The 23,812-nt window shown below is 43.1% G+C and overlaps 1 protein-coding gene across 6 annotated transcripts in view; it reads right to left on the reverse strand.

Moving 5' to 3' along the window:
* Positions 1 to 3,924: 3,924 nt before the first annotated feature.
* nlk2 (nemo-like kinase, type 2) overlaps positions 3,925 to 23,812 on the reverse strand; it is a 182,715-nt gene continuing 162,827 nt past the window's right edge. For 3 of the 6 annotated variants that reach the window (XM_038814483.1, XM_038814481.1, XM_038814484.1), the window contains 4 exons: positions 11,057 to 11,143; positions 10,422 to 10,620; positions 7,719 to 7,815; positions 3,925 to 5,675 (listed from right to left, as the gene is read on the reverse strand). In XM_038814483.1, coding sequence (XP_038670411.1) covers positions 5,621 to 5,675; positions 7,719 to 7,815; positions 10,422 to 10,620; positions 11,057 to 11,143 — 438 coding nt within the window. In that variant the 3' untranslated portion in view covers positions 3,925 to 5,620. Of the gene's footprint in view, positions 5,676 to 7,718; positions 7,816 to 10,421; positions 10,621 to 11,056; positions 11,144 to 19,514; positions 19,619 to 23,812 lie in introns of those variants that run through there. The other 3 variants (XM_038814482.1, XM_038814485.1, XR_005462637.1) reach the window with 2 other exon arrangements.

The raw sequence follows: 23,812 nt of genomic DNA on the forward strand, positions 1-23,812 counted from the left end.
CAGTAGGAGATTTCCATGCCATTTTGTGCTTTCTGTATCTGCAGCTGAGTTGTCCTGTCGTAAGCGTCCTGAAATCACTGCTGGTACCATGTGTTGTTCCTCGTGTCTTAATAAAGCTCGCAGTCTCAAGTGTGGAGAAGATGCTTTATTGTGGGTTCGTTCAGTTTCCAGAGCTCGACCTAGAACTACCTTCCAGTGCTAACTACCAGCTTTGCTTGCTGTGTGTCCTGCTTACCAGCCCCTGCTGTGAAGAGTGTGTCCTCACTTCCTGTCCTGATCTATTTATCTGGCTCTCCCGTGCTCCCTCTAGTGGTCGCTCAGTTGTGTTGCATCTGGTTAACTTGTGATCACCACAGGCACTTCTGTATTAAATATAAAAATTGTAAATAAAAATATATTTTCTATTGTTTGCCGTTATTTGGAGATCTAAATAATTGCAAAACAAATCTCTGAACAGATCAGTGTGCGAGACTTTTGATTGCAGATGCCTGTTGTTTTAAGGAGGAATGAGCGAATTCTTGGAAATACACCTGGATTTGGGGCTGATGGAGAATGAATGCAGCTCACCATTGATCAAAGTCAGTCTCGCTGATCTCAAAATAAGCAGAGTAGCTCCACATTTTAAATATACATCAAACTCCTTACACACGCGTAGCATAACTTTTAAGATAGAGCTGATTGACAAAGTTAAGAGTAACAGAAATTCAACAGACATCACAACATTAACTGCAGCAAAAATTCAACCAACACTGACAATGTTAATAGTAACAGAAATTCAAGATTCACTGACAGTGTTAACAGTGGTGGACATGAAACATGCATCTGATTCAGAACGTTAACCCTAAAGTCGGTCTGTGAGATTGTTGACTCCGCACCTCCTATGATCTGTACTTGCATAGATGCATTTTTGCCCTGACTGGGAAGGACAGAATACCCATACCCATCCCCCCCAGAGCCGAGTTCAGAATGGGGCAAACATGAATTAGCTTTGTAACAAATGGACCAATTGAAAGGGAGAACCCCACATGATAGACCGGAATTATCTGCTAAATCTGGCATACGAGAGCCTTCTGGCTATGGGTTGCTGACTAAGGTTCTTGTTGAAACATATTCCAGTAAAAAATCATTTGGTTTTGGATGGGAGATGCAAGCCTGGCAAAAGAGCATGAAACACTACTGAAAACTAACTCTGTGCAGAAGTGACTTCAGGAAATAAATTTAAAGATCATTTATTTTTCTTTTAAACCCTTCAGTTGTAGGGGAGGCATGATACCATCGTGACTAGCACTGTTGCCTCACAGCGCCAGGGACCTAAGTTCAATTCTGCCCATGGATGACTGTCTGTATGCAGTTTGTATTTTCTCTCCGTGCGTTGCCTCCGGGTGCTCTGTTTCCCCCCCACAGTCCAAAGATGTGCAGGTTATATGGATTGGCCATGCTAAATTGCCCCTTAAGTGTCCAAAGGATGGGCAGCACGGTGGCACAGTGGGTTAGCTCTGCTGCCTCATGGCGCCGAGGTCCCAGGTGCGATCCCAGTTCTGGGTCACTGTCCGTGTGGAGTTTGCACATTCTCCCTGCGTTTGCGTGGGTTTCACCCCCTCAACCCAAAGATGTGCAGGCTAGGTGGACTGGCCACGCTAAATTGCCCCTTAGTTGAAAAAAATTAATTGGGTACTCTAAATTTATTTTTAAAAATGTCCAAAGGATAGGGCAAGGGAGTGGGGTGCTCTTTCAGAGGGTCAGTGCAGACTTTTTTTTATAAATGTTTTTAATTGGGTTTTTGAATTAAGTATATGTACCGTTATGTACACAAAATAGAATACATATATGTATATATGTGAGAAGGGAACACACAAAAAACAAAACAAACAAAAGAACTTAGAATAAAATAACTGGTAGGGTATTATGTGCTAGCTCAACAACAGCAGCTCTGAGGAATTGGCAGTATTGTTTTTAGCACATAAGTAGGCGTCTGTTTGTGGGGATGGGGGGGGGGGGGGGGGGGTGGTACATATACATCTGGGCGCTAAGGAAACAAATACAGAACAATTACAGAGGGCAATATGCGAATGGATCTGGTGTGGTGTTTTAACTTGCTTCTCCCGGACGGTTTTCACTGCCGTTATCGCCTCATGATCACCTCAGCTTCAGCCGTTCATCCCGTCTTTCGCCCGGATTTTCCTTGTTCTCTGCTCCTGTAGATGCCAAGTTTGTTATCGTTTCCCGTGCCCTCCTTCCGGCTGGCATTCCCTTGCCACCCCCACTTCACTGGTTCCCCTCTACTGTTCTCCGTCTCCTCCCTCTTCCACCCCCTGACCCCTCTCCTGTGATTCGCCTTTCCTTTCTCTTAGGTTTAGCTGCTATCTCCCCCCCCCCCGGTCTATCCCTCCCTCCCCCGCCTCGGCTACTTTCACCTGATTCTTGGCTACCTGGCTATTCTTCTGCTTGTTCGTTGGCCACAAACAGGTCCCGGAACAATTGGGTGAATGGCTCCCATGTTCTGTGAAAGCCGTCGTCTGATCCTCAGATGGCGAATTTGATTTTCTCCATTTGGAGAGATTCTGAGAGGTTGGACAGCCAGTCTGCAGCTCTGGGTGGTGCTGCTGACCGCCAGCCGAACAGGATTCTACGGCGGTTGATCAGGGAGGCAAAGGCAAGGATGTCCGCCCTCCTCCCCAGGAATAGGTCTGGCTGGTCTGATACCCCGAAGACCGCCAGTTTTGGGCATGGCTCCACCCTCATCCCCACCACTTTGGACATTACTTTGAAGAAGTCTGTCCAGTATCCCGCAAGTCTGGGGCAAGACCAGAACATGTGGGCATGGTTGGCCAGGCCTCCTTGGCACCGTTCACATCTATCCTCCACCTCCGGGAAGAACCTACTCATACGAGTTCTTGTACCACTTTTAATTCTGTCAGGCTGAGTTTTGCACATGTGGAGGCGGAGTTGACCCTATGCAGTGCTTCGCTCCAGAGTCCCCACCCTATTTCAATCCCCAGGTCCTCCTCCCGTTTCTTTCTTGTTGCATCCAGTACGGTGTCAGCCCTTTCTACCAGTTGTTCATGCATGTCGCTGCAGTTCCCTTTATCTAGGATACTTGCGTCCAGTAACTCTTCCGGTAATGTCTGTCGTGGCAGTTGTGGATACGCCCTTGTCTCCTTTCATAGGAAGTTTTGAGTTGCAGGTACCGTAGCTCGTTCCCCCTGGCTAGCTGGAATTTCTGTCAGTTCGTCCATTGTTGCGATCCTGCCGTCCGTGTATAGGTCCCTGACTGACAGTGTCCCTCCGTCCTGTCCCCACTTTTTAAAGGTGGCATCAGTCAGTGCTGGCGTGGACCTATGGTTGTTGCAGATGGGCGCTTTGTCCGACATTTTGGTCAGGCCAAATTTCTGCCGTGGTTGGTTCCAGGACTGAAGAGTGGCTGTCACCACCTGGCGCCGGCTTGAACATCAGGCTTCTGTGGTCATGCACTGTCTGCATCTCCCCATCACCCATTTTCTACCCTTGATCCCAAGATCTGGTGAGCCCATGCTGCCTTGATCTGTTGCAAGGCCCAACCAGTTGAGTGGCAAACCATATGTTGCTTGGGTCTGTTCAAAATATTTCTTGACAACTGATGTTCTTGGATTTCCAGACAAAGAGAAGTTATACAATGATGCTTTTGTGGACAAAGATCTAATTCAGGAATGTCCCTATTCACAGAAAACGTTTAAAATATTAAAATAAATCAAGATAAATGATGTGTGCCCTTTCACCACATAACTAATGACATATGATAACTAAGCTCAAGAAATATGTATTCCCTCAAAGATGTTATGTGAGGATCAATGGCTGGGTACAGAAATCACAAATCAGAAACGGAAACTTAATAAATTAAGACTAGTGTCTAAATATGTGATGACAAACTCACTAATACCACACCAATTTTCTTTTAAATGTCACATTTAATGAATTTCCACCACTGTACTTCAAATCTACATTGTACAAAGTGACCGGCAAATGTGTCACATAGGACGATGAACCTCAGGTGAAGTCTTGAAACTGGTTTCTCAGCAGGCTCCCAGGACTTTTTCTGTGCCCCAGTTTACTGAAAACAGAAATCTTCAAATACAAGCCTTTAAAATCTTCATTTGCTATTAAAGCTCTGGAGGCTTAACATTGCATTTTTAAAATTCATAAACCTCTTCATTGTTCCTAATTGTAAATAATGCAATTTCCAGCATGACAGTCCTTGTCACAGCAAGCTATTACTTCATTTAAGTTAAAATTTTAAAAGGAAAACAATATTAGGGATCTAACTGAAATCTGTACACACCTTTGCTCTGGGTCACTCGCAGCAGCAAGAGTCCAATGCTAAATACAGATATGAACTACAGTTATTTAACAGTCAAGTGCTAATGACCGAGCCTGGGGTCATATTCTCAGCTTTGAACACAATTGCGTATTTAAGACAATCCATAAAGGTTCCTTCGTACATGTGAAAAACTTTTTTTCTTAAATATAAAAGCTGGAAGGGACATTCAAGTTTTAAATCCCCACGCTGAATTGTTTTTTAAAAAACGTGGAGGTAAACAAACCAAGTTGCATACTCCTGGAGGTAGAGCCTTCAATTTCTGTTCATATATACATATACACAGAATAGTTCAGTGTTCCAGTAGATAAGGATTTGTCAGAAAGGATATTAAAACTGCACTACTGTGACGTTTCAGATCAACACTTCCACACAGTTCTGCCTAAAGACACAAGACACAATTAACATAATCGCCTATGTGCTGCTTTTTTTCCCTGTTACACTGTCCAGTGCAGAAAATAACTTTCACGGAATATTTCACAGACCTAAAATGTGCAAGCTAATTCCTCTATACAGTAATGTCAAGACTTTTAAAATCTACCCAACACTGGACTTATATACACAAGTGATGTGGGGTGATGCATGCTCAAGGTTTGACTGCAGAAATAAAACAAAATGTTTCTAAAAATTGGTTAAATATAATTAAGGGACTGGGAAAACATAAATTACTTTGAGTGATAAATCCACACTCACTCCATCTCTTTCTAATCACAATGTTTTACAAACAACAGCAAACCACTGTCACAGCTCTGAAGAGAAGCTAAAGAATTGATCTGTCAGGTGACACGCCCATTTCATTAAATAGCCTTATCAACTGACATGACTTCATGATTGGTCGGCATAAACGTTGTATTCTGAGCCAGCCTCCATTCCAAGTGTCTTCAGTAATGGGTCAGCGTTGATTCCTTAGAGATCCTGTACATGCCTGTTCCATGTCCCACTTCAACGTCAAGACACCTAGTTCATTTTAGTGCAGCTTTTGTTTTTTCCAAAGCCAAAAAGCGAAGGCTGCACGGGGTTCCATAAATACATACAAACTGTGCAGCTCTTGCTAAAGCTGCTTTATTTCAAAGCACAACCACCAATTTTATCCCTAAAAAATACAAGTCCAGCATATTCCTAAAAGTATATACTTTACAATTATCAGTGGTTTATTTTAACTTTTTAAAAATTTTATAAGTAAAATTACACACTTGTCCCGACATAAATGGTACTGCAAATTTTAGACTCTGAGAACCTAAAATGTTTGTCATCAGTAGTTTCTTCCACTTACTCCCATACCAGTGGAGATGGGGGCATCTCAGAGGGCTGAGCTACTGTGGAGCTGTTAGAGGGAAAATAAAAACATAATCAGAATAATATAAACCATTTCAGGCTTTACAATGAAAATTAAACATTATAGAAATTTTAAACGTGTTCCAAATTGCTCATTTCCAACTTCCCTTCAAACAGAATAGCTCTCAAACAGGGGGCTGCAGTCACCTCAGGATTCAGTGAGCCGATCAGCTTTATGGATGGATGACACAATTACTGCTGGGTGCAGTGGCCAAGGTTAGATGACCAAGTGGTAGCTGGAGGCGAGCTTTGTATGAGCCAAGAGTAGAGCGCAGCAAACATCAAACCAATTCCACCAAATTCACCAATATTTTGAAGTAAATACCTGTTTTCTTAAAAACATTAAAACACTTCATATGCTTATTTTGAGCAATATATAGTATAATCTCGATGGGTGGATGGTGATTACTAATTCATTTGAAAAGAGGTCCTTCAATCAAAAATGTTTGAAACTGATTCAAATAGAGTATTGCTGTAAAATGTCTCACATTGACAATCAATTCCAAGCGTCAGTTTTATCGCATTTTCAGTGGCTAATGAGCAAGTCAATAACTGAACCCATTCCAAAATGTTCTACTTCATTTGAATAATGAAAATCAAGCTGATTGAAAATCAGTTATCTCTGGATTGATTGAAAATATATTTAATGGAAAATCAGTAATCACTGGATTGATTGAAAATATATTTAATGGAATCATGAACAGTACCAAGGACGCAGTAGTGTATTAAAAACTGAAAAATAACCATAAAAATGTCTGATGAAATTGAGGTGCATACCCAGAATTTTGCTGAACCTTCAAATTGAAGAACGGTAGGCCTTTTAGCCCCATCAATCATGCAACTTTAGAATCCATACAGTGCAGAAGGCGGCCATTCGGCCCATTGAATCTGCGCCCATCCTTCGAAAAGCACTCTTCCTAGGCCCACTTCCCTGTCCTAATCCCGTACCCCCACCTAATCTGCACATCTTTGGACACGAAGGGATAATTTAGCGTGTCCAATCACCTAACCGTTTGAAGAAAACACACACTTATCCATAACTAGACTTGCAATATATCCTATACTCTGCAAAGGATAAGTATTTTAAATCCAGTACAGGTTGGTTGTCAACTTTAAGTACTGATGTCAAATTTCAAAATAAATCATTTAATACCACATGCAAAGCTGGAAATTGGTTTGCAAGACTCCAATGCTGAACATTAAACAGCGGAATAAGCGTTCACTATGCACTGAACTCAGCGAGGGCTATGTAGCAAGTATACAAATGCCATAGTTCTGTGGGTTTTGGGGGAGGGTTCCTTCTCCAGGTCACTATTCGCAGATCCCTGATCCCCACTGGAAGTGTCCAATAGTGAAGACAGGGCAAGGAAAGGCCAGCGCTCAAGTATGATGCCTTCCCACAGCCAAACAGCTAGTTAACATTCATGATCAGATATAAATTATAGTCACTGAGGCAGCTTTCAGAGAATATATTTGGTACACATATTCATGCAATAACAGAAGTTAAAAAATACTTTTCTCCTCCCAAGAGTGGAATTTCTATAAATGAACAATACTTGATCCATACTTTGAACATTTTGAAACACTGCAAAAATTAAAAATCAGAAACAAATTGAAACAGTCAGTTTTCTAGTAGAAGTCTAGGTAATAGATTTGGAACACAATATGGATTCAGATCTTGTTTGCAATTTTGTCTAATCATCCTTTCTAAAAGATTGTGGTTTGTTTTACAAATTAAAACCTCTACAAATTATTTAATTTCACAAGGATATGCAATTTCTATTATTTAGGATAAAGATAAATACATAATTCAATGTTTCTTTTAAATAAAAGAATACTAGCTTCCTGATTAATTCACTTAAACTTTAAGCATAAACTTTAAGCATACAAGACCTTTCAGGCTCGACTTGAATTCAATACCTATTTGTATTTCTACCCTTTTCAAGTGATTATTCTACACTAAGCTGATATAAGCTGTTATTAATACTTTAAAATGAAAAATGTTGTTGACAAGACATCGGCATCAATATACCTGATAAAGCTTTTAAATGCAGCAGACTGTGGGTTGATGCATAGTGGAACCCTGTTCCCTTTCTGCTGTTCCAGAATGAATTGATGAATGAGCTCTGCTAGACAGAAATGAATTATATTCAGTCATAACAATACAGCTGTTTAAATTATTGTTAAATTCTGATCTGTTCTTTTAGAATTCCTCCCATTAAAAAGTTTTATTTTGAGCAGTGAAATCAGTTGAAGATGTGAATAACAACCACATAGCTGTGTGTAAAATTCAGCAATTTTAATACTCAAATAGCAACAGTGCACTGGAATGTCAACAAATGATATGGAATAATGCCTGCAATTTCCCCACAAACTTGCAATATCAATTATCTTAATAATGAGCATGTTCCAGGCCACTTTACAAAGAGAGAAATGAAGATAGCTAAAAAGGAACACATGCCAAACCACGAAGAAAGAAATCAAGAGGTGCTTAGTTACAAAGATGACTTTTTAAGAGGGCTTTTTGAAGGGGGAGGGAGAAGCAGTCAGGCGTGGAGGCTTGAGGGGAGCTTTCAGAGATTTGAGCAGAGGCAGTCAATGACTGCCAATACTCGTGGGACGAAGGTAAGGGATGTGCACAAAAAGCCAGAGTCAGAAGACTGAAGGGTTCACGAGGAGCTGAAGACTGGAGAATAGTGCAGACACGGGGTACAGCAATGCCATGGTGATTTGAAGATGAGGACGATGATTTTAAACTTAATGTGCTAGTAGTGGACAGGGAACCAGATCATCCAGGTTAGGGTAGGGGTGATGGAGAAGAAAAGATTGATTGCAGGACTGGGTATTGGCTGTACAAATTTGGAAATGTACTTTATGGAGGGTGGAGAATAGGGGGATAGAAAGGATGACATGAGTTTTTAAAAGAGGTGCTAACAAAGCAAAGAAAATTCAATGGTGTGAAGCTGAGTTTGGGGAAAGAAGTGAAAAATAATGCAGTGGTGGAAGCATGTGGTTCTGGTGATGGAAAGATGGGTATTTGAAAGCTAGCCTTAATTAAGCAGTATGCCAATGATTTGCAAGGACTGGATCAGCCTTTTAAGTGGCAAGGGAGGAAGATGGAGTTAGTAACAGGGAGCAGAATTAGGGTTGGTGATCAAAAGTAAAAGTTTTTTTCTTCCCAATGTTCACCTGGAAGACAACAGTCTTGACCCAGCTCTAGGTTTCAGTCATTAACCGTTTCTCTTGATGAAGATGACAACTCGTGCTAATGCCACAATACAGTTACACAAGTAGTGACGGCAACATCCCCCTCACATACTCATTAGTGCTTTGCGGGTGCAGTCATTTTCAGTTAAATCTGGACAGTTAGAGTTGGCATGCTATTCAGCATGCTGAGGCAAAGACTGACCCTAATATTGTTACTTCCCAGTAAGCAGTCCCAGCAAGAGTTAGGGCGGTATTCTCTCTTCACTACCCCCTCGGGTGGGAGAATCGCCAGGGCGCTGCGCGAATTGCGCCACGCCGCCCCGACACCCGCACATGATTCTCCCACACCCCCGAAACCAGCGGCGTGCGAATCGCGCTGGGCTGCTCGTATAATCGCCGCAAATGGCGAGCAACGATTCTCCGGCCCAAAAGGGCCAAGCAACGGCACATAAACGGCCAAGTCCCGCCGGCGCCGTCCACACCTGGTCGCTGCCGGCAGGTACTCGGCACGAAGGCTTGGGGGGCCTCTGATGGGGTCTGGCCCGTGGTCGGGGCTCACCGATTGGGGGGCCGGTCTCTCTCCCTCAGGGCCTACTTCCTTCCGTGGCTGGCCCCAGAGCCCCGACGCCATGTTGGTGATGGGCCGGAGTGCTCTGCGAGGTAACCGCGCATGCGCTAGTTGGCGCTGGCCCAACTGCGCATGCGCGGGACCCAAGGCGTCGCGTCTTTTATGTGACACCGGGTCTCTGATGCCACACCGAGGCCCCACCCTCGTAAACCGCACAACGCCCCTACTAGCCCCACGGAGGGGGGAGAATAGGGGTCTGGGAACGGGCGCCGACGCCGGAGTAAAACATTCCAGTTTTTACTCCGGCATCGGCACAGACTCCCGTTGGGAGAATCCGCCCTTAGTTAGAATTAGGATGGGAACATTGACCAATTGCAGATTCTAGTAAGAATCTAACTTAGTAAAGACTAAGGCTGAACATGGGACCTGCTTTGCATGACATGGTTTACTTCAGTGATGCAGTACGGTAGCATGGTGGTCAGCACAATTGCTTCACAGCTCCAGGATCCCAGGTTTGATTCCCGGCTTGGGTCATTGTCTGTGCGGGGTTACTGTCTGTTCGGAGTCTGCATGTTCTCCCCGTGCGTTTCCTCCGGGTGCTCCGGTTTCCTCCCACAGTCTAAAGATGTGCAGGTTAGGTGGATTGACGATGCTGCATTGCCCTTAGTGTCGAAAATTGCCCTTAGTGTTGGGGGGGTGGGTTACTGGGTTACGGGAGTAGGGTGGAGATGTGGGCTTGGGTAGGGTGCTCTTTCCAAGAGCCGGTGCAGACCCGATGGACCGAATAGCCTCCTTCGGCTCTGTAAATTCTATGATTATCAGTCCTAAAGCAAAGGCATCAAGAGCAATATATTGTCTTCCATCAATTGTAGAATGTTTTTGGTTAAAAATAGCTAGTATACTGTTAAACTTCAGATCAGAAAGCCGCAACTATAAGACAGTATTCAAAATTGCACTAACCTTTAACCTGCCGAACAGATGTTAGATTTTTTTCAAAGCTGTCATCAAATTTGGGATTGGTGATGGGCTCAAAATCATTGGTGTAAACTCGTCCTGTAGAGGTGGTATAACAGCATTTGCACATACAAGTGTGGTACCGGAGCCGTCCTTCATCCAAGTACGGATGGGCCAGGGCATCCTTTGCAGAGATTCTTTTTGACTATGGTATAAAGGAACATCATCCAACAATTTGATAATTTTATAATGATTTGTCCGGAGAATTTTGTGAAACATTACATTGCTTTCAGGAAGCTAAGAAAATGTCATTAATTTCAGTTAAAACCTTTACTATCTTATAGAAAATAATGGTTTGGACAGGGGATTTTTAAGAAAAGGTACTCAAGTGCTTTTTGTACAGCAGGTTCATTAGTGAAATAAAATTGCTGAAGAGATTTAATTGCAAGCTTACAGGAGACTCGGGCAGTAATCTCAAAATTCAGTAACAGAACGCCATTATTCAAGAACTAACAGCTACTGTAGAATTTTTTCTGATTGAGATTATATCATCAATGTAGGGTAATAGAGAATACAGACTTGTTATATTTTCACATATGAAGAGGGACTTTACAGTACAATTTGAAAAATAGCATACTTACAGGATCAAAAACTAACATCCTGCAAAGGAGATGGACAGCTTCATGGGTAGCCTGGCTGGATAATGTGTAAAGGACAGGAAGTGATGGCTGTAGGGAGAGGAAATAAAACTTTGAAAACAGGACAATAACTTTATCAAAATATTCCCAAATTAGTCTAGTCTTCTGCTTTAATCATTTGATCAATCAAAAAAAGTCTAATTTAAAAAGTCATGTGGCTACTTCCATGGTCCTCTGAAGAACTGAAGCAGCTTTTAAAACAGTGTGTGAAAGAACTAAAACTGCATTTTGTCTTAACTCCAACATTGGTACCAAATGGTTTTGTTTATTACTTTATATGTAACCGTAATCTGGTGCCAGAGCCTGACCCGAGACCAGATTGAAGTAGAAAAAGAGTCAGTTCTTGACTTTACACCCAATTCACATTCCAAGTTAAATTGCTTCTTATCAATACAAAAGTTGGAGTGTGAAAGCAGCACAAGTTTATAGACATTTAATTTGCAGATATGATGACTTGCCATTTGCAAAACAGAAAACCCAAGTGAAACCATGTTTATAAACCAATGTAACACTATGTAAGGGTAATCTGCCACGGCATTTTAAGCCCCACAGTTGATCTTGTATTGTGTGAAACTTAGTTGAACTGAATAATGGTAATTTTGGTGCAAATTTAAATATTCATAGAATCACAGAATTTACAGTGCAGAAGGCGGCCATTCGGCTCAGCGAGTCTGCACCGACCCTTGGAAAGGGCACCCTACCTAAGCCCACACCTCCACCCTATCCCGATAACCCAGTAATCCACCTAACCGTTTTTGGACACCAAGGGCAATTTAGCATGGCCAATCCACCTAACCTGCACATCTTTGGACTGTGGGAGGAAACCGGAGCATCCAGAGGAAACCCACGCTGACACCGCAGTGTGGTGCAGACTCCGCACAGACAGTGACCCAAGCCGGAAATCGAACCTGGGAGCCTGGAACTGTGAAGCAACTGTGCTAACCACCGTTCTACCGTGCTGTCCATTAGCCGAGACATTTTTGTAGAGGGATGTGCTTGTAGAATTGATAGATTGATGTAGAGATACCGCCGTTGGACTGGGGTAAGCACAGTAAGAAGTCTTACAACACCAGGTTAAAGTCCAACAGGTTTGTTTCAAATCACTAGCTTTCGGAGCACTGCTCCTTCCTCAGGTGAATGAAGAGGTAGGTTCCAGAAACATATATATATATTATATACAGACAAAGTCAAAGATGCAAGATAATGCTTTGAATGCGAGCATTTGCAGGTAAATAAGTCTTTACAGATCCAGAAAGAGGGGTAATCCCAGGTTAAAGAGGTGTGAATTGTCTCAAGCCAGGAGACTTGGTAGGATTTCGCAAGCCCAGGCCAGATGGTGGTTGGGCGGGGGGGGTGTGTGTGTGTGTGTGTGTGTGTGTGTGTGTGTATGCGCGTGAATGTAATGTGACATGAATCTAAGGTCCCGGTTGAGGCCATACGCATGTGTGCAGAACTTGGTATAAGTTTCTGTTCGGCGATTCTGCGTTGTCGAGCGTCCTGAAGACCGCCTTGGAAAACGCTTACCTGGAGATCAGAAGCTGAATGCCCTTGACTGCTGAAGTGTTCCCCGACTGGACGGGAACATTCCTGCCTGGCTATTGTTGTGCGATGTCCGTTCATGCGTTGTCGCAGCGTCTGCATGGTCTCACCAATGTACCACGCTTCGGGACATCCTTTCCTGCAGCGTATGAGGTATACAACGTTGGCCAAGTCGCACGTGTATGTACAGTATACCTGGTGGGTGGTGTTCTCACATGTAATGGTGGTACCCCTGTCGGTGATCTGGCACGCTTTGCAGAGATTGCCATGGCAGGGTTGTGTGGTGTCATGGTCGCTATTCTGAAGGCTGGGTAGTTTGCTGCAAACAATGGTTTGTTTGAGGTTGCGCGGTTGTTTGAAGGCAAGTAGTGGGGGTGGTTCCAGTCAGGGACACTTCAGCAGTCAAGGGCATTCAGCCTCTGATCTCTGGGTAAATATTCTCCAAGGCGGCCTCCAGGACACACAACAACGCAGAATCACCGAACAGAAACTTGTAGCCAAGTTCCACACGAGTACGACCTCAACCGGGACCTTGGATTCATGCTGCATTACTTTCACCCTCCACCATCTGGCCTGGGCTTGCGAAATCCTACCAACTGTCCTGTCTTGAGACAATTCACACCTCTTTAACCTGGGATTACTCCTCTCTCTGGATCTGTAAAGACTTAATTACCTGCAAATGCTCGCATTCAAAGCATTGTCTTGCATCTTTGACTTTGTCTATATATATGTTTCTAGAACCTACCACTTCATTCACCTGAGGAAGGAGCAGTGCTCCGAAAGCTGGTGATTTGAAACAAACCTGTTGGACTTTAACCTGGTGTTGCAAGACATCTTACTTTGTACAAATAGGCTTTTGTCTAGCTTGAAAAATATAAATTCAGATTCCTGCACCAATCAAGTTAGGTCATTTTTTCATGCAGTAAGTTCAACATGAGTATCTCTGCAATAGATGCACAGACTAATTGCTTAGCTGAGAGGTAAGGCAATCTTCTAATAATTCCATGCTTGTTCAGGGTTGGTGGAGACAAGGGAAAGCTGCTTCGCTCATCTTCTGTCAGGGAATAATTAAATGAGGCCCAGGGACACAACAGAGGCAGTAAAAGAGAAATGAACCTTGCCAGACACACTATTCCTTTGATTAGGGTAATCTGTCTTCACTTCTTTAGGCTCTGAGTTGCTATGAAAAATACTAGCAAAACATCTTCATTCTCATGTAAAGCCAGTAATAATTTCAATACATCATAGCTAGTAATTTTAGACAGGAGCAGAGCACTCTGTAAACCACAGATCCTGAGTATGTGGCTGTTTATCAATTTATCCATTTTATGCCAGGAATTACTGGCACAATGCAACTAAAAAAAGATTTGTCATTTCACCAAATTGTTCTCCAAGTCATTTCAGCATTTAAAATTATTACCACATTCTTTAAATCCAGTTCATTTAGTGCAGCCTAAGAAAACGGAGTGCAGCAAGGAAACTAAGTGCAGGAGTTTGGAAGTGGCTAATCTTGTCTTATATCTTGCTCTTAAAATCTAATCAAATCTGTAATTGGAAACTACGGTGCAAGCAGGCTAAGTTCAACTCATGTCGGGACACAATTCCACAAATGGAGCATCATTTTTGTACTCATTCAAGTAGCCGTTCTTCATACTACTTAACTGACAGCGCCACAAAGCTTAATTCCATGAAATATACACAACAGAGAACCAGAATCTTAGCCAATCTTAAACCTTTCCAATCCTACAGTGACTGTGCTATTTCTCACTGTTGCCCAATGAAGATTGGCAATGGCGAAAAGCACAGACCAGGACTGCTTAATCATTGATAAGACACCAGGCAATGCCACCAGGGAAAATTTAACAGATTTCAAGACGTGCACTAATAACATGCAAGTTTACAGGTCCTATGACCCTAATCAAGTCCACAAAATAACTATACTGAAGAGTTTAATTTGTATAAGTTGAAAAATCATAACTGCAAACTGTTCCATAGGTTTGACAGGTGCACAAAGCAGGTGAACATATACAGCACAAACAAGTCTTGAAATTGTTTTTTTTTGTTATATGTTCAGTTGAAATAATTGGATGAGTGAGGACATTAACTAACTTGCAAATCAGCACTGGAATCACCTTATGTCTAATTACGTTTTGTCTAAGTCATAGAAGATATTAACTACAAATTATAAGTGCAAGACAAATTCAGTTATAAAATACATCCAAGTATTATTTTCAACTTTCATTTGGTGCATAGAATCAAAAATAGATCATGCTCTGCCATTCCCACCACCATTGATGCCACCACCATGTACATCTTCCCCTCCTGTTCCGAACAGATCATTCCCTCCTCAACACCCTGGCCCTCTCTTCAGTCACCCCCAACCCCTTTCCATGCAAACATTTGCCTTTTTAGCTCCTCATGCCTCATTGTCCAAGGCCCTAAACATTTATTTCAGACAAAGTAGCGATTTATGTGCTTCTTTCAATTTAGTATACAAAATGGGCTGCTCACTCACAATGCTGTCACCTCTACATCGTGGAGACCAAATGCAGATTAGGTGACCACTTTGGCGACACCTCCGCTCAGTCCGCAAGCATGATTATGTATGAACTTAGTGGCTTGCCAATTTTAATTCCCGTCTCGTTTTCACACTGACTTCTCCATCCTCAGGCTGCTGTAGTGATCCAGTGAAGCTCAATGCAATCTCAAGAAACAGCATCTCATCTTTTGATTAGGTATTTCACCGAGTTTTGAAAACATTTATCACTGGGGATCAGAACTTTCCAGCAAGACTGGCTCCTCAAAAGATTGGGCTGTCATTTTGAAAGGGTGTCCCAATCTCTATGCGAGCTTTGAGGACACCCCGCTGGGGCGCTGAGGGCCTCCTCTTTTCAGGCCAGCCCACCCCACTTTTGGTCCTCCCCTTTTCAGACCCCAACTTTAAACTCCCCCAACCTTTTTGAGACCCCTTTGTACCCACCTTTCACCCCTCTCCCCCCACCCTTCATACCCACATCAACCCCCTTTCAAGGGCATGGTGCCCCTCAAGCTCAGACCCTTGGCAGTGCTATGCTGGCACTGCCACACAGGCACCCTATCAATGCCTCTGAAGGGTGCCAGTGCCAAGGTGCAATAGGGAGAGTCAGGAAGCCATCCTGCCTTGTCCTTGACCACCCAGGGGTCTCCAATAGCCTGGGAAACCCTCCAGGTGCCATTATGCCTGGTCCACATTTGTGTGGACCTGCACTGAACGGCGCCTGGTCCAGCCTTGCGGGGGGCAGACCATTAGTTCTTGGGTGCCGGGAGAATACGGAGCATGCATATTTAAATAAACCTATGCCTCATTTAAATATGCTGATTTGGATCTCACCCAGTGCGGGCGAAATCCGGATCGCGATGTCTCACGAGGTTTGGTTGATCTTGCGAGATGTCTCAAGCATCAGGAATCTCATGAGAGGCCTCTTGTGAGATTCAACGCCCTCGTTGCGCCACCAAGTCGGGTGTGACTAGGCCAGTAAATGGCACTCATTAACATTTGCTCTTCTTCACAGATGCTGCCCGATTTGCTTACAATTTCCAGTATTTTGCTTTTTATTCCAAAATGCTTTGCAGCCAATAACTGTTAAATTAGCAACAGATTACAACAGATAATCGGCTTACAAACTGCAAATGAGTTGAAAGGCTAATTTTATTTTTTGGTTAATGAATGTTGGGTGAGAAAACGGACATGAAATTAACACCATGGGATTTTTTAAACTTCCACAACTACTTCAATGGTCTGGAACGACTTTAATAGACTGGATTCTACAGTCAGTTGTGAAACAACAGAGCTCACCACTGACTGAAAGAAAACTGCCCACAAAGATCTAGCAACTTCTGTGGCATGGATTTTCCCTTTCCCAACAGCAGTTAAAATCTGGTGCCAAGCCAAAGGGATCCTCCAGGCAGCCAGCAGCAGTGATGTTAGCAAACAATTAAGCAGGCAAACACATTGAAGTACTCTCACAGTTGGAAAAGCAGAAAATTAAAAGCATTGAATGCTGCTCTTTATTGAAATTTTCAGGGAGCAAAATAAATGATTAGCACAGGGTAGAAATGAAAATATTTAAATCAACTTTAAAAAAAGTAGTCTTTGGCCATCGCGTTGCGGGACCTTTGGCCATTGAGTGGAGGAGTTCGGGGGAGTAGAAGGGAATAGTGTAGGGAAGGTGGAACATAGGGTGTCTTTATACGCGGATGATTTATTATTGCATGTGTCAGAGCCGTATGTGTCGATGGGGGGTATACTGGAGCTGCTCCGAGCGTTTGAGTCCTTTTCGGGGTAGAAGTTAAATTTGGACAAAAGTAAATACTTGGCGGTGTCCCGGCCGGGGGTTGGGGGGGGTGGGCTACCATTCCATAGGTGGTGACCAACTTTAAATATCTGGGGGTGCAGGTGTTGCGGGACTGGTGTGGCTCCGTAAGTACAATCTTACTAGTTTCGTGGGGAGGGTGAAGGCAGTCTTGGCAAGGTGAGATGGTCTTCCTCTGTCACTGGCAGGTTGGGTGAAGGCGATTAAAATTTAATATGTTGCTGCGGTTTTTGTTTTATATTTCAGTGCCTGCCGATCTTTTTATCAAAGGCATTTTTTCAGGAGATGGAGATGATGATTACCTTGTTTATTTGGGGGGCGGAAAAGGTAGCTAGGATTAGGAAGGTACTTCTGCAGAGAGGACGGTAGGCAGGGAGGTTGGGTCTCTCGAATCTATTGTATTATTACTGGGCGGCGAATGCTGAAAAGGTGATGGGGGGGGGGGAAGAGCGAGAGCGAGAGCGAGAGAGAGAGAGAGAGAGAGAGAGAGAGAGAGAGAGAGAGAGAGAGAGAGAGAAAGAGTTCCAGTGGGTTAGAATGGAGGAGAGTCTGTGCAGGGAGGGTCAGGGCCGAGGGCGTTGGCAACAGCGCTGCTCCCAATGGCCCCAGGTAAATATTTGGGGAGTCCGGTGGTGGCGGCGACGTTGAAGATCTGGAGTCAGCATTTTAAGTTGTGGGCGGGGTCAAGAGAGATGCCGATTAGGGGGGAACCATGGGTTTGAGCCAGGGAAGTGGGATGGGTATTTCGGAGATGGGAGGAGAGGGGATTAGGATATTAAAATATTTGTTTCTGGGGGGCCATTCTGCGAGGCTGGAGGAGTTGGAGGAGAAATATGGACTGGGGCAGGGGGGAGGTATTTAGATATCTGCAGGTCTGGGATTTTGCCAGGAAGGTGGTTCAGAGCTTTTGACGACAGGGGGAATGGAGAAGGTAGTGGTGTCGGCGATTTATGGGAAGATTCTGGGAAGGACAAGGTATCATTGGAGGGGATTAAAGCAAAGTGGGAGGAAGAGTTGGGAGAGGGTATGAAGGGTGGGCTGTGGTGTGAGGTGCTCCGGAGGGTAAACGTGGTACAGTTGAAGGTGGTATACAGGGCACACCAAACGAGAGCAAGGATGAGCAGACTCTGTGGACTTGGAGGATGTGTGAGAGCGCAGTGGGAGGAGCCCCTCAAACCATGTTCATTTGTTTTGGTTCTGTCCGAAACTGGAGGGGTATTAGAGGGAGGTCTTTAAGGTCATCTCAGGGGTGGTGCATGTGAGGTTCGAACCAGGACTCCTAGAAGCCATATTCGGGGTGTGGGATTCTCTTTTGGTCTTTCTTGTTTTGTATTTGGGATGTAGGGGGGAGGTTTGGGTTTGTATGTTGAAGGATATGCTGGTTGGGGGATTGCTGTTGTATCTGTTGTTGTTGTTATCTTTTGTTGGGTATTTATTTGATGAAAAAGTGGAAAATGAAGAGAATAAAAATAATTTAAAAACAAAAAAGTGTATTTTTATCATAATGGAGAAATTTTATATTCACAGACAGAATTTACTTTTCAAGGCTAATGAGAGAGTTTAGAAATAATAATAAACAGTACACCGTTAAAAATAAGTTAGACTTCATTCAAGATGGTTCAAACTATAAGGGTTTTTACAACGTAACTAAGAGCCTAAGAATGAAAGTTTTCATCAATTCACTGATTACTTAGGATTGTACTTTGGGATGGGGAGAATCTCAAAGGCACACCTTTGAAGAAGTGTAGAATCGCCAACAGGAACTTCTGGATTTCCACATTATCTGCATATGTGCAGATTCAAAGTTGTTGTCAGTTTCAGTGGAGTAATGAAATTAGTAATGCGAGTAGCGCATGGGCCATTTTGTGTTTGCCTTCATGGTGGACAACACAAACACATTTTGGAAATAATGGGGATCCAAAGGTCCCAGCAAGAATGAAGAACCAAAAGACACCAGTAAAAATAAAGAAATTATGCTGGTTATTCATGGAACTAAATTATAACAAATCCCCTGGACTTGGCAACTGGCATCCCAGGGTTTTAAAAAGAAGTTGATGCAGCGAGAGGATGAATTGGTTTTGATCTTCCAGAATTCCTGATTCTAGATCAGTTCAAGGATTGGAAGGTAACATAAATTCCACTATTTAAGAAAGGAGAAAGTAGGGAACAATAGGCCAGGTAGCCTAACATCAGTAGGCTTATCAAAGTTTGCTGAAGATAGATGGGAAAGCAAACTGTGTGGAGGATGCTGCAGACAAGTTGGGAATATATTCCACCTGTCACATTTTTGTCCAATATAGAAAAGTATGAAATTAAAAGCAGAATATTTTTTGAATGGTGATAATGGTGCAGAGGGACCTGGCTGTCCATGTGCATGAATCACAGCAAGTTAACTTGCAGATACAAGCAACTAGGAAGTCAAATAATATATTAGCTTTTGTTACAAAGGGATTAGATTATAAGATTAAGTAAATGGCACTATGATTAACAGGAAATTGATGAGGTCACACCTGGAATCCTGTTTGCAGTTCCGGTATCCTTACCCAAGGAAGGGTGTAGTTGTCCAAGTAGAACAAAGGTTTACTAGGCTGATTCTTGGGATGAAGAGATTGTTCTAAGAGGAGAAATTGAGTAAAGAATGAGAAGTGATCTGATTGAAAAATTCTTATGGGTTTGACAGGGTAGATGCTGAAAAAAATGTTTCCTTGGCGAGGGAATCTAGAACACAAAGTCACAGAATCAGAATAAGAGGTTGGTCATTTTGGACGGAGGTATTCCTTCACTCAAGGGGTTGAGAATCTTTGGAACCTTCTAACCCAATGAAATGTAGGTACCCGGTCATCCAGTATATGCAAAACAGAGGTTGATAAATCTTTGGGTACTAAAGAGAATTAAGGGGTAAGAGGACAGTGCAGGAAGGTGGAGTTGAGGTAGATGATCGTGTTGAATGATGGAGTAGGCTCGAAGGCTCAAATGGCCTATTCATGCTCCAACTATGAATGCCATTATTTGCGCAATTATTACTATAAAATCCAGACCAATGTTTCAATCGAAAGTTGTTCCTTACTTAGCATAAATTATGAGCTTGAGCAGGTCTTAAAAGCCAAATTTCTCATTCTTGTTGCGAGTGGACTAGCAACAGAGGTCACTGCACTGAAGCTGCATAGTGTTCATGGTAGGTTAGCTTGAAATTGCACAAAGGATACATTCAAGCACTCAAAATAGTCCCTTTTAAGGTTCGTTCCTGATGCAGGGGGACTAAGTTACGAGGACAGGCTGGAAAAAGTTATTCAGTCTTGAAAGGCAAATGTGAATTTACTTTATGCAGCCATACAAGTGGAATAGCAAGGGGTAATCCAGAGCACTATGACTATGATTGCTGGTCAATAAGCGTCGGGCGCCATGATGGCACTGTGGTTAGCACTGCTACCTCACAGCTCCAGGGACTGGGTTCAATTCCAGCCTCGGGTTTGCACTTTCCCCCCGTGGGTTTTCTCCGGGTGCTCCAGTTTCCTCCCACAGTCCAGGTTAGGTGGATTGGCCATGCTAAATTGCCCCAGTGTCCAAAAGGTTGGGTGGGGTTATGGGGGTAAGGTGGAGGCGTGGGTTTAAGTAGCGTGCTCTTTCCAAGGGCTTTGCAGACTCAATGGACCAAATGGCCTCCTTCCGCACTGTAAATTCTATGATCTATGAACTAGGTCAGAAAGCACTTCTTTCCACAACATAATCAAGATCTTGTTTTCCGGGAAAGGTTTTGTCCTTCCACAAGATGCCAAGAATGCATTACAAACAGCCCCAAGCAAAGTTGTTGAGCTTCATCTCTTCCACAAAAGCAGTACTCTAAAAGACAAGCATCCAAGAATGTTGGCACTTAACAATCAGAGAGGACTTTGATGGCAAGGTACATTCACAGGATGGAAGATAGTTGCACAACTAATCATATTCTGTTTGGCGAGGAAACCAGAGCCAGGCGATGAGTAGGACATACAAAGTATTGCTTCAAGAATGCCTGCAAGTGTGACATGAAGCCCTAAACATGGATTCTGGCAGACACTGGCAGAAAATGGAGACACCAGCTGTGGGCTGGTGGATTATCACCATGATAATCAGCTTTAGCAGCTAGGCAACAGGAGCCATTACTGAAAACAATCCATAATACCTGATGACCTCACAACCTGCTTCTCAAGGATTAGTCTCTTCAATCATCAGCAACATTTTATGTGAAGCTACCGCTTCCGCAATATATTAGATTTTCTGCATGACCACTATCTTATGCAGACGAAAGAGTGCCAATGACTTCAGGTAATCCATAGACTCCCGACAGTGCAGAAGGAGGCCATTCAGCCCATTGGGTCTGCACGGGCCCTCCGAAAGAGCAACTCACCTAGGCCCACTTCCCTCGCCCCATGTCTAAAACCCCACCTAGCTTGCACATCTTTGAATATCAAGGGGCAATTTTAGCATGGTCAATCCACCTAACCTGCACATCTTTGGACTGTGGGAGGAAACCGGTGCACCCAGAGGAAACCCACGCAGAGATGGGGAGATTGTACAAACTCCACATTGTCACCCAACGTTGGAATTGAATCCGGGTCCCTGGCACTGTGATGCAACAGTGCTAACCACTGTGCCACCCAAAGTAAGTTGCATATACATTAATTTAAAGGAGGGTAGATAACCAAGGAGGAAGAAGGGAATAGAGTGGTGTACTGGTAGATAATCATAAGAAGGACAAGGGCATAGAGTTGTATGCCAACAGAGTTAGATGAGAAAAAAGGAGGCTTGAGTAAGCACAAACGTCAATAAAGCATGGTTGCAAGTTTGTGTTCCAATCTAGAACTTCAGCTAAAAATTAAGGCTGAAGTTCCAGTGCAGTACTGAGGGACTACCGTACTGTTGGAGGTGTATTACGATCCTGGGCCAGATCACAACAGTGGCTCGGATACTGGACAGAAACCCCAATAGTTTATTTTAATATTGTAGGACTGGGAGGAAACGATACCTCGCTCCAGGAGTAATTTTGTGCAAAATAGAGAAACGGTATATTAAAACAAATTTTATTAACAACCCAGTATTAAAATATCTTTAACATCACACAAGAGAATAGCTTACAATTACCCCTTAAATAATGCTTTCAATACACAATAACCCTTAACTGTTATCTTTATTTCCACTCAAATAACAAAACCAATCTCAGGTCCCCATTCACTTTTAAATAGTTAGTTAGCACTCAGGAATACTTACGTATTGAGATGTCTTGGATACTCCACTTTGAGAAAGAGAAATCTTTTGAGACAGCTTGAAAGAAAGAGACCTGACATCCTGTCAGAATAATTCAGAATCGTTGCCTGTATTTTCTCAGAAACCTTCTCAGCTTATCTTCCAGCAAAAGAATAACTGAAACCCTCAATACCTGACTGCTTCAACCCCTGGCTCCTCCCATTAACTTCACCATTGTACTAAGGTGAACCCAAAGTCTCCAGTTAACTACTCCACAACGAACCCCCTTAATATAAATAAAAGATACTCGATGAGCCAAATGATTTCCTTCTGTGCTGTAAATGATTATATGATTCTCATACATTAGATCAGCTTTTTCTAAATACAGTATTTCCCATCAGCTCTGGGCAAAGATTTCTTTAGATTGAATAAAACCAAAATCTCAGCCGTAGCTTTGCAGACCTTGTCAAGTATTGATTTATAATTGGTCTACCCTGCCATTTAGATCAGTGAAGATGCCATTAAGCTTGTGCATTATTTTCCCCATCATTTATCCAAGTTTCAAACATGTGAATCACAAAATTAGAATCATAGAATCCTACAGTGCATGGTGGCACAGTGTTTAGCACAGTTGTTTCACAGATCCAGGATCCCAGGTTCGATTCCCAGCTTGGGTCACTATCTATGCAGAGTCTGCAGGTTCTCCCAGTGTCTGCGTGGGTTTCCTCCCGGTGCTCCGGTTTCCAAAGATGTGCAGGTTAGGTGGATTGGCTATAAATTGCCCTACGTGCCCACAAAGGTAGGTGGGGTTACTGGGTTACGGGATAGGGTGATCTTTCCAAGGGCTGGTGCAGACTCGATGGGCCGAATGTCCTCCTTCCACACTGTAGATTCTATCGAGTCCATCAAGTCTGCACCGACCCTTCGAAAGACCATCCTACCTAGGCCCAATCCCCCACCCTAAGGGGGAATTTAGCATGGCCAATCCACCTAACCTGCATGCAGATACGGGGAGAATGTGCAACTCCACACAGGTAGCCACCCGAGGTCGGAATCGAGCCTGGATCACTGGCACTATGAGGCAGCAGTGCTAACCACTATGCCACCCACAAGAAGTTGAATGCAGAAGCTGGAAGAAGCTGAAAGCCATGTGTCAGGATGTTCCAAGATATCTATGCACTTTTTCAAAACAAACAAAAATATTGAATAAATACAAATGCTTCCAAACAATTGTACAATAAATATTTGCCTGGTAGAAGTGGAGGATGGATCACGTTCCCTGATTGCACCAAATTCGTATGCACAAAACATTCTACCAAGGGGATGTTCTTATTAAGAACCTACCAAAACACAAACTTTTTGCACACAATATAATGAGGAACTATATACGCACAAAATAATTACCTTAAAAAAGGTGATTAGAATATGTTTACAGCTAGCTCAATTTAACAATTTAGAGTGCAATAATGAAGTATTGATGACTGTGGTAGAACTGCATCTAAAATCAAAAAACTAGATAAACTTTAAAATGCAAATTAGTATATGCAAAGTAACCTAACATAAAAACAGGAATTATTTTGATAGTTTC

Source organism: Scyliorhinus canicula, chromosome 12, assembly GCF_902713615.1.
Source record: "Scyliorhinus canicula chromosome 12, sScyCan1.1, whole genome shotgun sequence".
NCBI classification, from domain to species: Eukaryota; Metazoa; Chordata; class Chondrichthyes; order Carcharhiniformes; family Scyliorhinidae; genus Scyliorhinus; species Scyliorhinus canicula.